This window comes from Bison bison, unplaced genomic scaffold (assembly GCF_000754665.1).
Source record: "Bison bison bison isolate TAMUID 2011002044 unplaced genomic scaffold, Bison_UMD1.0 scf7180017859225, whole genome shotgun sequence".
Taxonomy (NCBI): domain Eukaryota; kingdom Metazoa; phylum Chordata; class Mammalia; order Artiodactyla; family Bovidae; genus Bison; species Bison bison.
The window spans coordinates 8,085-21,094 of NW_011489797.1; the positions used below are offsets into that span (position 1 = coordinate 8,085).

A 13,010-nucleotide genomic window follows, 5' to 3' on the forward strand; every position below is an offset into this window, starting at 1 on the left:
CGCTCTTCCGATCTACTTGTGTTCTGATGGTCACAGCAGTTCTGCTCATTGTCTCCAAAGCATGGAAGTATTTGAGTGTCTGCCAGCAGGTGATGGCAACACGGGCACCTGCTTTCTCATCTGCTCAGCAAGGCCCAGGGCAGCCTGCCCAGACCTAGAAACATTAGGCTTCGGAGAAGATGCAGAGTCTGTGCCTTGAGATGCCGTTTGCATGTGGTCCTAGAGTCGGCACAACCAGTCTGTAGGGACAGGAAGCCAGGTGGCCGTGACCGGGGCGGGGGCAGAGGGCCTTCCCGTGGAGGTGACTGTTTTCTGTCCTTAGTGGCGTGGTTCTATGGTGTACCTGGGTCCGAACCCCCAGCATTAGGCTTACCAGAGGAGATGTGCTGCCCGTCACAGTAGCCACCAGCCACATGGGCTCCGGGGCATCGAAATGGACTGTTCAGATGGAGACAAGCTGTGAACATCAGACATGCCGGATGTGAAAAAAATGAGAACTATGTCCTTGACACTTTTTAGTTGCAGTGATAGGATTGGGGTGTATTGGGTTAAGAACACTGAACGTAATTTCACTGCTTTCTTTTTGTTCCTGCTCACGTGGCCAAGAGAGAATTTTAAATCGCACACACAGCCTGTATTACTCCTGTTGGACAGTGCTGGTGTGAGCAATTACAAATGGCATTCACCTGCATCAATCTGAGGTCATGGGAAAGGCCAGTTGTTGGTAGAATTTAGTTAAATGGCTAAATCTACTAAATCACTTGGTAAATGGCTGAGTTTGTGTTCGGCTTCATTCCGTATCATGGTCAGAGCAGTGTTTAGAAAGAAAAGGCAGGCGTGTTTGTCTTCCATCTTCTTCACTGAGGACCGATGGTCTTTAAGACTCGGTGCCCCTTCCGTCAGCCAGGATCACAGCAGAGCTACCCCAGGCTCTTCCTCCCGCTGGAAGGTCAGGTCGAACACCTGGACGGTGATTCTGGTTGGAGCTGAGTTAGAAGAGCAGCTCCTCACGTTCTGCCTCCGGGTATAAGGGGTGTGTGTGTGTGGTCTGTGTGTGTCTGTGTGGTGTGTGTGTGTGTGTGTGTAGTATGTGTGTGAGGTGTATCTGTGTGTATAGTGTGTGTGGTGTGTATGTCTGTGTGTGTGGTACCTGTGTCTGTATGTGTCTCTTGTGTGTCTGTGTGTCTGTATGTGTAGTTTGTGTGTGTGTGTGTGTGTGTGTGGTATGTGTGTGAGGTGTATCTTTGTGTATAGTGTGTGTGTGGAGTGTATGTCTGTGTGTGTGTGTCTTTGTGTGTCTGTGTGGTGTGTCTGTGTGTGCGTGTGGAATGTGTGTGAGGTGTATCTGTGTGTATAGTGTGTGTGTGTGGTGTGTATGTCTGTGTGTGTAGTGTGTGTGTGTGTGTGTGTGTGCCTGTGCACTGATTGCATGTGAGCGTGGGGTGAGCGTGCACATGCCCCTGCAGACGAGGACAGGCCTTGCCCTCGCTCACACCCCCGGCCGTCGCCCGCTGCGGTGCGTGTGAGCCCTGGGCTCTGTGACGAGGGCCAGGTCCCACAGGAGGGCCGGTGGCCACTGCTCCCTGGGAGACCTTGGCCTCTAGCGATGAGCTGGTTTTTCTCCGTTTTGCATGGTGTTTGGAGGCCTGGGGAAGCCTGGCTGCTGTGAAGTCTGGCTCCATCCTCGCGGGCACCAGCGGGGTCCGGCTCCGCTGGGTCAGCCTGGCCGCTGCCCCGGGCCCGAGTGCCCTCTCAGATGGCACGGAACAGTGGCTCGGGGGCCAGACCCTGCCTGTGCTCCTCCAGGTCAGGGCCAGACGGGAGGGAGGGTTTGAATACTGACGGCGTCTCAAGATCAAGACAGGAGAAAGTCTGCTAGATGTTACACTGAATGTACTTCTGGCTTAACTGCAAAGTCCACCATCAGAGTCTAATGACAGCAGTGATTATCATTAATCATGATTATCCATGTTTTAAGATTACGTAACACACACACCGGCGTTTCCATGTTTCTCACGAAGGAGAAAGTGAACTCTCTCCCAGCTTAGACCCCGGCAGTGACGGCGCGGTTTGGGGCCACCGAGGCCGCACTCCCTGCAGGCTCTGGCCTGGAGAAGTCGGGTAGAGAGATGCCCTCAGACCTTCCGTGGGGTCGTGCCAGGCCGGACCCCCGAGTGAGGCCTGGCAGTCCGATGCGGTGAGGGCACAGCCGGCATGAGCGTGGCCGGTCCAGCCCTGAGCCTGCAGCCCTGGCCCCCAACATGCGTCCTGGGGGCGGTGGGGCTGCAAGCGGGCAGCAGGCCTGTCCCAGGGATCTGAGCACCCGCTGTGGCCTGCCTGCAGGCATCCTCGGATCCAGCTCCGTGACCACCGTGTTCTTTGCACCCGTTTGCGCTCTCAAATATTTAAACATCCACCTGTAAGCGTTTAAGTGCTCACGTTCTCAATTCAAACAACACCAGGTGCGTGGGGACGTGGAGTGCTGTGTATGCAAATAAAGTCTAACAAATTCCAAATAAGTAAGTTGGCTAATTTGTTTCAAGTCATTAAGAGATTACACCGTGTACAGACTCTTGGAATTCATTACACCTTCAGTGTTGCCACCGAGACGCAGCACGTTTGCAGACGGTCGTCGCCAGCGCGACCAGCACCCCCTCCTGAGGCCTGAGCCCACCTTGTGCCGCCTTGGGGCTGTGTCTGCCAACTCACAAAGGAAGCAAATTTCCCAGGATCAGCTCCCGGGGCCCAGGGTGCCGCCGACCCCCGCCTCCCCGGGGAGGGGAGATGGCCGGGGAGACCGTCCCCGAGAGGGGGACAGTCCCCACGTGGCCCCTGCCCTCCAGGACCCAGAGGCCGCCAGCACTGTCCCTACGGGCCCCGGCCAGGTCTCCGCCGCCTCCAACAACAGCTGTGTTCCTTGCACCTGGAGCCCCCCATCTCCCTCTGCGTTCTGAGGACGGGCCCCTTGGTGGCCGGGGGTAACACCCCCCTCAGCCTGAGGCCTGCCAGGCCAGGAGACCCCAAGAGCGAGGGGGCTGGGCAGAGCCCAGGGATTGGACCAAGCATGCAGCCCCACAGGCCGCCTGTCCTCAGCCCCACAGGCCCAGGGGAGACTGCAGGCGGCCGGGTTCACAGGCTCACAGGTGGCCTTGTATCATCGTTTCAGTCCTGCCCTGGGAGGAAGCCAGGCTGCCCAGCAGGCCGGCTGTCGAGCCAGGCCCACGCGTCAAAGGGAGAACCACCCGCGTGGGCGCCCAGGGGTGCTCTCCCTGCACGACCGTGGCTCCGGGTCCCCGAGGGTCACTCAGCCTCTGTCCCCCCCTTTCTCTCCAGGAAGACGCAGCACAGCTCGCTGGACCAGAGCTCCCCGCCCCAGAGCGGGGCGTCAGCCTCCTACAACCACCCAGTCCTGGGCATGTATGACGCCAAAGACGACTTCCCCCTCAGAAAGACAGGTGGGTGCGGAGCCGCTGCGGGGGTGGGGGGTTGGTGGCCCACCAGGGGGTCCTCAGGGTGACATCGGCCTCTCTGTCACAAGCCAGAAGAAGGATGTTTAGACACAAGCGAGGTGCACAGGACCCCTGGACTCTGTCCAGCAGTGACTCTGTAAGCGGGCAGTGGCTTTTAAGAAGAATCGAAACATCCCTGGGTCTTGCACTGGGCGCTCAGGAGGGCAGGGGCCAGCGAAGCAAGCCTCTCCCCGAAGCTGTGCCCTGGGAAGCCTGGCCACCCTCCTGGTTGTGGAGGGCAGGGCTCTGCTCTTGGAGGGGGCAGGTGGAGTCCGGCCCTCGAGGGGAATGCCGTGCTTCATGGAGTGGGGGTGTGCGGCAGCTGTTTTTCCACAAACATGAATTTGTCTTCATTCAAAGGATTTTGGTCAGTTCCGGACAGAGAAGCTTTGGAATATCTTCTCCGCCCAAGTGGTGGGGTACAGGGAGCAGGGCTGGGGGCCCCTGCCACCCCATCCTAAGGACAGGGGGCCCCCTGTAAGCAGTGCGCCCCAGAGAGGATGTGGGGTCACCAGCCCCAAACAGGAGCCGGACGCAAAGGGGGCGCTTCCATTCAGCACCAGGGGACTTGACCCGCATCCTGGGTGCAGGAAGGAGGGGCCCCGTCCCAGAGCTGGACCCTGGTGGGCAGCGGGGTCCACAGAGCCTTGCCGGGTCAGAGAGACGTCTGCACGCGTGGCTGGGGTTCCGCGTGGGCTGGCAACAGTTTATTGGTGAATGTGCGAGTGTGGCGTCTGCCCTCTGCCCTCCAGTTTGAGTGTGTGGTTGTCCCCCGTCGTGTGCCGAGAAGGGCCGTGCCTCTCACCTAGAGAGCCTGCAGGCTCCGCAGAAAGAGGTGTCTGTCGGGATCCGGGCCAGCCACCCCCAGGCCTGCCCTCCACGCCCCGTCCTGGAGCTGGCGCTGCGATCAGCCACACCGCCATCAGTCAAACGGGGCCCTGTGCGAGGAGAGACCCCAGGCGCCTGCCCCAGGAGGCCTAGGCCTGGTGGGAGTGGAACTCAGGGAGCTGGGGGGCTGGCTCTGAGCGAGTGGCTGGTGGTTCTGCAGCTCAGCGGGTGTCTCCCGCCTGCTTTGCAGCCCTGGGCTCCACGACAGATTCCCTAGGCTCTCCTGACCTCAGTTTCTCATCTCCAAAGTGGGTATGCTGAGCGCACAGCACTTGTGCCCACCCTGGGTGTGGTGAGTGGTGCCCACAGCCCCTGGAGCCATGGGTGGGGGAGGACATGAAGGACAGAGCTCCTGGCCACCGAGAAGAGCCACCTTCCGTGTGGCCCTGAGCTGCGTGATAATCAGCAGCGCCGCCCCCAGCCCCGCGTCCCCAGGACAGAAAAGAGGCACCGCCCCACCGCCCCAGGAGCTCAGTAGAGATGCGCTTGCACTGTCTTCTAAAACGGCAACCCTGGCACATTAGTAATAGTAATAAGGCCAAGGTTCCAGGGCAGAGTTTAAAGCCCTTAGGGGAACAAAGTGCAGCACGGTATCCTGCGTCATTCTCGAAGCACCTATTTTCAAACACATGTCACTGCTAATTCTAAATAATTTACATCTTTCTATGCATTCAGCTCCGTGGTGGCTCAGACAGTAAATAATCCGCCTGCACTGCAGGAGACTTGGGTTCGATCCCTGGGCCGGGAAGACCCCCTGGAGGACGGCTTGGCAACCCACTCTAGTATTCTTGCCTGGAGAATCCCATGGATGGCGGAGCCTGGCGGGCTGCAGTCCATGGGGCCATGAAGCGTCGGGAACGACTGAGCAGCTGACACACCTGCTCAGCTAATCCCACGGTGACCCACCTTCCCTCCGTCTTTACAGGCAGCTTGGGGCGAGTGAGCCTCAGGACACTGTGTCAGTGACAGCTGCCCCCAGAGGGTCCTCTCTGGGCCCTGGGGTCAGAGTCAGTGTCTGTGGGAGCTGTGTGTCTGTTACGGACTCAGGGCTGTTGTCCCCCGGGCGGACGCTCATGCTCAGGCCTTGCTAGGTCACAGGACAGAAAGCTGCAGACCCCGGGGTTCCTGGCACTTAGTCAGGAGGACGTGTGCTCAATCCCAGGCAGGGCCCCGAGCCTGAGCAACGGCTGGCTCCCCGCGCGTCTCCACAGTGGTTACGGAGCACACTGGTCGGGTGCTCCCCAGGTGCCCGGCCCTGAGCTTTGCGGCAGGCAGGCGACAGGCCACCAATGACCACATGCTCCAGTCCTGAAGGAGGAGGGGAGCTGCAGAGTCCAGGCCCAGGGTGAACCTGTGGGGCCCCTGGGCAGGGGGCCTGGCCCGTGGAGGGCAGGGCTGGCTTTTTACCCCAAAAGAACAGAGAGGACCGAGGCCCCCCGTCAGGTTTGCTCAGAAGCCCTGGCCTGATGGCTGCCTCTGGGCCTCAGGGTCCCCCTCCACAGCCCCCGCCACCAGGGAGGGCCTGCCTGGGCTGAGATGGTGGGCGGTGTCCGGCGGAGAGCCGGGGTATCCGATCACTGAGGCCCCGTGACACGTCGGTGAGTGTGCACAGCTCACCCTGCAGTCGCCCCGTTCCTACTCATCTTAGCTGTGAGTAGCGTGGCTCGAGGTTACCAGGGACGCACATGGCACGCCTCTCTGCAGTCTGGGAAGGGCGGGTCGCCTTGCGGTCCATCTGGTTCTGATGTGGTTTGTGGACCGGGGGCAGCCTGCTAGCCTGGGCAGCTGTGGGCATGGCCCGCACTGCACACCGCTATGCCTGGGTGTGCTTCATGTGGCTCTGGGCAGGGCTGGGGGGGCGGTCGGGGTAGAGGCCCTGCGGCCCTGGCACAGGATAAGGCACTTAGCTTTCTGGGCGGGGTGAAAGGGGTTGACCCGCAGTTCCGGCCGTGCCGGCCCAAGCTTCCAGCCCTCAGGGGGCTTTTGTGTACTACTGTCTTCCCTCAACTTTGTGCTTGTTGCAAAGTGGGTGTGAATATGTTCAGAGGGTTTTCATAAAGGCTTTGTTGTGCTTTACCAAAGAAAATTCCAGAGATGACGCGTGTGGTTAATATTAATACTAGGCAGTGTCTATGTGGAAAAGGACCTCACTTCACACGTTGATGTCCATCAAACCTGGACTCCTCTTCACATGAGAAGTGCCCAGTGAGACCTGGTCTTATCTTGACCAGATGTGCCCTGTTCGCACCTGAGCTTGGCGGCCGCCTGAAATACGCTATCGAAACGATTGGTGCAAACGCCAGTCGTGAACACCATGGAGAGTTGCCTTTTTTTTTTTTTTTTAAATTAAAAAATCTCAAAAGGAAGGCATTAGTTTGGTTCAGTCGCTCAGTCGTGTCCGACTCTTTGCAACCCTATGGACTGCAGCACACCAGGCCTCCCTGTCCATCACCAAATCCCGGAGCTTACTCAAACTCATGTCCATCCAGTCAGTGATGCCATCCAGCTATCTCATGCTCTTTCGTCCCCTTCTCCTCCTGCCATCAATCTTTCCCAGCATCAGGGTCTTTTTCCACAGTCGGTTCTTCTCATCAGGTGGCCAAAGTATTGGAGCTTCAGCGTCAGCATCAGTCCTTCCAATGACTATTCAGGGTTGATTTCCTTTCGGATGGACTGGTTGGATCTCCTTGCAGTCCAAGGGACTCTCAAGAGTCTTCTCCAACACCACAGTTCAAAAGCATCAATTCTTTGGCACTCAGCTTTCTTTATAGTTCAATTCTCACATCCATACATGACCACTGGAAAAACCATAGCCTTGACTAGATGGACCTTTGGTGGCAAAGTAATGTCTCTGCTTTTTAATATGCTATCTAGGTTGGTCATAACTTTTCTCCCAAGGACCAAGCATCTTTTAATTTCATGGCTGCAGTCACCATCTGCAGTGATTTTGGAGCCCAAGAAAATAACATCTCTCACTGTTTACACTGTTTCCCCATCTATTTCCCATAAAGTGATGGGACCTGATGCCATGATCTGAGTTTTCTGAATGTTGAATTTTAAGCCAACTTTTTCACTCTCCTCTTTCACTTTCATCAAGAAGCTCTTTAGTTCTTTTTCACTTTCTGCCATAAGGGTGGTGTCATCTGCATATCTGAGGATATTGATATTTCTCCTGGCAGTGTTGATTCCAGCTTGTGTTTCTTCTAGTCCAGCGTTTCTCATGATGTACTCTGCATATAAGTTAAATAAGCAGGGTGACAATATACAGCCTTGACGTACTCCTTTTCCCAATTTGGAACCAGTCTGTTGTTCCATGTCCAGTTCTAACTGTTGCTTCCTGACCTGCATACAGATTTCTCAAGAGGCAGGTCAGGTGGTCTGGTATTCCCATCTCTTGAAGAATTTTCCACAGTTTGTTGTGATCCACACATTCAAAGTCTTTGGCATAGTCAATAAAGCAGAAGTAGATGTTTTTCTGGAACTCTCTTGCTTTTTTGATGATCCAGCAGATATTGGCAATTTTATCTCTGGTTCCTCTACCTTTTCTAAATCCAGCTTGAACATCTGGAAGTTCACCATTCACATATTGCTGAAGCCTGGCTTGGAGAATTTTGAGCATTACTTTACTAGCGTGTGAGATGAGTGCAATTGTGTGGTAGTTTGAGCATTCTTTGGCATTGCCTTTCTTTGGGATTGGAATGAAAACTGACCTTTTCCATTCCTGTGGCCACTGCTGAGTTTTTCAAATTTGCTGGCATATTGAGTGCAGCACTTTCACAGCATCATCTTCCAGGATTTGAAATAGCTCAACTGGAATTCCATCACCTCCACTAGCTTTGTTTGTTGTGATGCTTCCTAAGGCCCACTTGACTTCACATTCCAGGATGTCTGGCTGTAGGTGAGTGATCACACCATTGTGATTATCTTGGTCATGAAGATCTTTTTTGTGTATTTCTTCTCTGTGTTCTTGCCACCTCTTCTTAATATCTTCTGCTTCCGTTAGGTCCCTACCATTTCTGTCCTTTATTGAGCCCATCTTTGCGAAGTGTTCCCTTGGTATCTCTGATTTTCTTGAAGAGATCTCTAGTCTTTCTCATTATATTGTTTTCCTCTATTTCTTTGCATTGATCACTGAGGAAGGCTTTCTTATCTCTCCTCGCTATTCTTTGGAACTCTGCATTTAATGGGTATATCTTTCCTTTTCTCCTTTGCCTTTTGCGTCTTCTTTTCTCCGCTATTTGTAAGGCCTCCTCTGACAACCATTTTGTCTTTTTGCATGTTTTTCTTGGGATGATCTTGATCATTGCCTCCTGTACAATCTCACAAACCTCCATCCATAGTTCTTCAGGCACTCTGTCTATCAGATCTAATCCCTTGAATCTATTTGTCACTTCCACTGTATAATCATAAGGGATTTGAATTAGGTCATACCTGAATGGTCTAGCGGTTTTCCCTATTTTCTTCAACTTGAGTCTGAATTCCGACAAGTTAAAACATAAGTCAGATGCATGCATCCTGTGTGTGACCTCTGGAAGCAGCTCCTGTGTCTGGTTTGGTGCCTACAGCGAAGACGTGGTCTATGCCGGCGTGTGGGGGTTATGTGTGTCTGTGCGCGAGTGATGCCCGTGGACTGTCTCTTTGTCAAGAAAACACCTGCTTTGCACTTTCGCTGTAGCTTCACTTTTCAGTTACTGTTATATCTGAGGTACCACTCCATTTCAACGCATAAGGTCAACACCTTTCCTATATTATCTCAATTTACAAATATTGTAGCGGTGGTAACTGTTCTCTAGCTTTTAGTTCTGCCCTCAGATATGGGGGCCTACAGTCACTCTTTCTGCAGGATCGACTCCTGAGTTAGAAAGCGTGTGCAGAGCCGACAAAGCCCAGCTTGCAGTGCTGTACCCGCCACTCGTGAGAGGCCCTCGTCCCCCTTCACTCACGCGATGCCTCCCCGGGTCACCCCAGCCAGCCTGATGGGTGCCGAAGCCGTGACCTCTCTGCCTTTTCAAAGAGCAGTTCCGTCCCCGTCAGGGATGTACATGTCTGTTACGGCCCATCGTCCTGCTCGGGAGAAAGCTGAGCGCGCGTCGCGGAGCCGCTGGGCCTGTCCCGGGGCCCAGCGTGGCCCGTGCCCCTGTGCCTGGCAGCGTGCATACTGGCCAGGCTGTGCCTTCCTCGTGCGCCCTGTGCCCAGCATCTGCCGCCACACCAGCAGGGACGGTCCCTAATGTCGGTGTTCAGTGGCAGCTCCGCCATACGCTTTTCTCTCGGCCGGTTTTTTTTCTCGTTGCTTTACGTGCTAATATCCATCCTGCGTCTGTCACATATGCTGCCAAAAATTGTATTCCAGCCTGTCCTCTGTCTTTCTAGAAAAGAAGAAAAGTCGCTCAGTCATGTCCGAATCTTTGCAACCCCATGGACTATACAGTCCATGGGGATTCTCCAGGCCAGAACACTGGAGTGGGTAGCCTTACCCTTCTCCAGGGGATCTTCCCAACCCAGGGATCAAAGCCAGGTCTCCCGCATTGCAGGCGGATCCTTTACCAGCTGAGCCACCAGGGAAGCCCTTGTCTTTCTAGAGTTCTCTTTTTATTGTTATCAGAGTAAGTAAATGTCCATAAGTCACAGAGCCCCACAAGGCTGCCTCTGGGAGCAGCTGGCCCCACCCCCCGGCCCTGAATCATGAGGACAGTGCACCGAAAGGACACACAAACCGCCCGTGACCTTGGCTGCATTCCCGTTGGTGTGTGAGTGCCCTTTATCCTGAAGTTGATGGTTTGTTTCATTTGCTGAGTTTTCTGTCTGCCTATGTTTTTTAAATCGAAGCATAGTTGATGTACAATATTATATAGCTTTCAAGTGGACAATTTTTTAAAGTTGTATTCCATTTGTAGTTATTATAAAATATCAGCTCGGCTCCAGGTGTCTGCTTGTCCCTGCTTTTAATTCAGCCCCACGATTTGGCAGACGGAGGAGGCTGTCCTCCAGGGCAGGCGGTCTAGAGGCTCTGCTCTGGGCCCTGACTGCCGTTCACGGCCTCCCGGGGAGGCCCGGCCTCTTCCCTGGACTCCACCTGCTCCCGTGTCTCATCTCCTCCTCCGTCGTGGTTGTCCAGCTCCTCCGAGGTTTCTGAGAAACTGTGTGTGGAATGTGACTCTCTGGAGTCCTTGCCTGCTGGCAGATGCCTTTATCCTGGCCCCTGAGTGATGGATAGTGTGGCTAGGTCCAGAGTCACCTTCCTTCAGGGCTCTCAGGCCCTTGTCTTAGCCTGCAAATGACCAGAGCCTGACCCTGCTCACAAGGCTGACCCTTGGGCCCCGAAGCTCTGAGACCTTCTGGGACGCCCCCGTCAGGACCAGGCAGTGTTGCTCACAGACAAACCTCGGTGCCGCCGACAGGGCCCCGCTACACTGGGGCGGGGGCCACGCGCTCCCCCACTCCAGGGCCGCGCTGTCCTCCCTGGGTCTCGGGCAGATTCCTCCCCAGGACGGACACGTGGCTGTAGCAACCTCGTGCAGGCTCAGCTGACATCTTACGGGGAGAGGGGTTGTGCCTCTTAATCTAGCGGGTGGAGCTGGGCTTTTTTTTTCTTTTCAAATAATGATAAAGTAAGAAGCTCAGCGTAGAAATAGAAATAAGTGAAACGTGAAGCTCCCGTTCTCAAAAATGTGAAAACAGTATTAAATATTAAAAAACACAGAAATGGGTCCTCTCACCGGCAGGGATGGCTGTTCTGTTACCGGGTCCTTTTCCTCTTTGGACACAAACGTCCTGCTGGGGAACCTGGCCGTCCAGACAAACTCTGCAGAGCAGAGAGCGTCTCCCCTGGGATCGGGGTCTCCGGAGCAGGCTGCGCATCTGGCGAGGCTGCCACCTTGCTCACACCTCACACCTCATTTCTCTGGGAAGCACCCTTCAGGCGGGCTGCTCCTCCCTCCTCACAGGACCTGCCTTTACCTCCCAGCGCCCCCCAGGGTCACCCCACTGCCAGGACCCCCAACCCTGCCCCCAGGCTCCCCACTGCGATGGAGTCGCAGTGGCCGTGAGACGCATGCGCAGCCTCATTCTTATAACCCCAGCCAGCTTACTTCCAACTCTGAGGGGAATTCAGATCCTGTTGCTTGTTGCTCTAGAGAGCTGCAAACTTCCTGTTCCAGAAAGATTAAAACCAGCAGGGCTGCTGATTACAAACAAAAACAAGAGGTAAAAGAAACTCGCCAGTTAGCAGATCCACAAGTAACGGAAGCTTGAATGAGCTCATAAAGCCTCCGAAGGCAGAAGTCTGGTGGTGAGCTCACCGCCGCCGCGGGCTCCCAAGCAGCCGGCCTGTGGGGCTAAGACTCAGGTGTCCAGAGGCCACAGGGAGGGCCCCACTGAGTGAGGATGCCCCCTTCCCAAGGCAGCCACGCTGACATGGGACTGGATTGGTCCAGGGTGTGGTCTGGGCTCCGGGTGCAGAGGCCAGAGCACTGCAGGTGTGCAAAGGGCTCCATTCGCACAAGCAAGGCTGTTACCAAAAGCAACCGGAGCACCTGGGCTGGGGGGTCAGGCGACACGGAGGGGAACGGGCCTCACCTGCAGGCAGGTGGCTAACCCTCTCATCAGGTGGGTTGGCCTTAGCACCTCTCAGCGGCTGGGATCCGAGTGGGCAGCCGGCCTGGGCCGTCACTCGTGGGGGAATTTTTGATTTGCCGGTGAGTGAGGACGTGTGTAATGTAGAAGTCGTGGTAAAGCACCCCCAGTCACCTTGACCCCAGTTGTGTCTGCCTGCCAGTAATGACGTCTCCTTTTCCTGCAGCTTCTGAACCCAACCTGAAATTACGCTCCAGGCTAAAGCAGAAAGTGGCTGAGAGACGGAGCAGCCCCCTGCTACGCAGGAAAGATGGGCCAGTGGTCACGGCTCTGAAAAAGCGTCCCTTGGATGTCACAGGTACTTTGAGTGTAAACCCCACCGCCTACCTGCCCGTCTCAGAGAGGCCAGCCTGCACGCTTTCCCTTTAGCAGGGAAACCTGCATCTCTCCGCATCCATCTCCCCCGCCATCGAGTCCCGAGGGCGGTGCCAGCCCCCAGGACTGAGTCCGAGGGCCCCAGGTGGCCCCCAGAGGCGCTCAGAGCCCTGTTCCTGGGCAGCATGTCCAGCCCCCAGCCTGGACCCGCAGGGCAGCTGAGAGCAGTCAGGCCCATGGACATCCCGGGAGACGATCAGGGATTCTAAGTGGAGGGTTCTCTGGAGCTGTTTAACAGCTCCCGCCCTGTGGGTGGTGAGCCCAGATCTCTTACCTGCCCCTGCCCATTAAACGGCAGAGTCTTCCTGGGAAGGAGGCGGGAGCTTGGAAGTCTCCTCGCCCGGGTCCACGCGCCGCTCTCGGCCCCCACCTAGTGGCCAGCGCGCGGAAGCACACCCACACTCTCTACCAGAACCACCGGGCCCCAGGCCGAGGCCCTTCCTGGTGGTCCCGAGGACACAGCCCACTTCCTGGGGCTGTGCGGTCAGAAGGGCACGCCCCGCTCTCGAGGGGCACCCCGCCTCCGGAGGGCGCACCCCTCGTGCACAGGGCGCGCAGCCCCCGTTCCTGGAATCACAGCACAGAGGGGCTGCCCAGGTGGCC

The 13,010-nt window shown here is 55.9% G+C and overlaps 1 protein-coding gene across 1 annotated transcript in view; it reads left to right on the forward strand.

The window, feature by feature from the left end:
- The first annotated feature begins 2,759 nt into the window (after window positions 1–2,759).
- The window catches only part of LOC104981630 (histone deacetylase 4-like), a 17,825-nt gene continuing 7,574 nt past the window's right edge, over window positions 2,760–13,010 (forward strand). Inside the window, exons 1-2 of the mRNA XM_010830832.1 lie at window positions 2,760–3,455; window positions 12,199–12,330. Coding sequence (XP_010829134.1) covers window positions 3,065–3,455; window positions 12,199–12,330 — 523 coding nt within the window. The 5' untranslated portion in view covers window positions 2,760–3,064. The remainder of the gene's footprint in view (window positions 3,456–12,198; window positions 12,331–13,010) is intronic.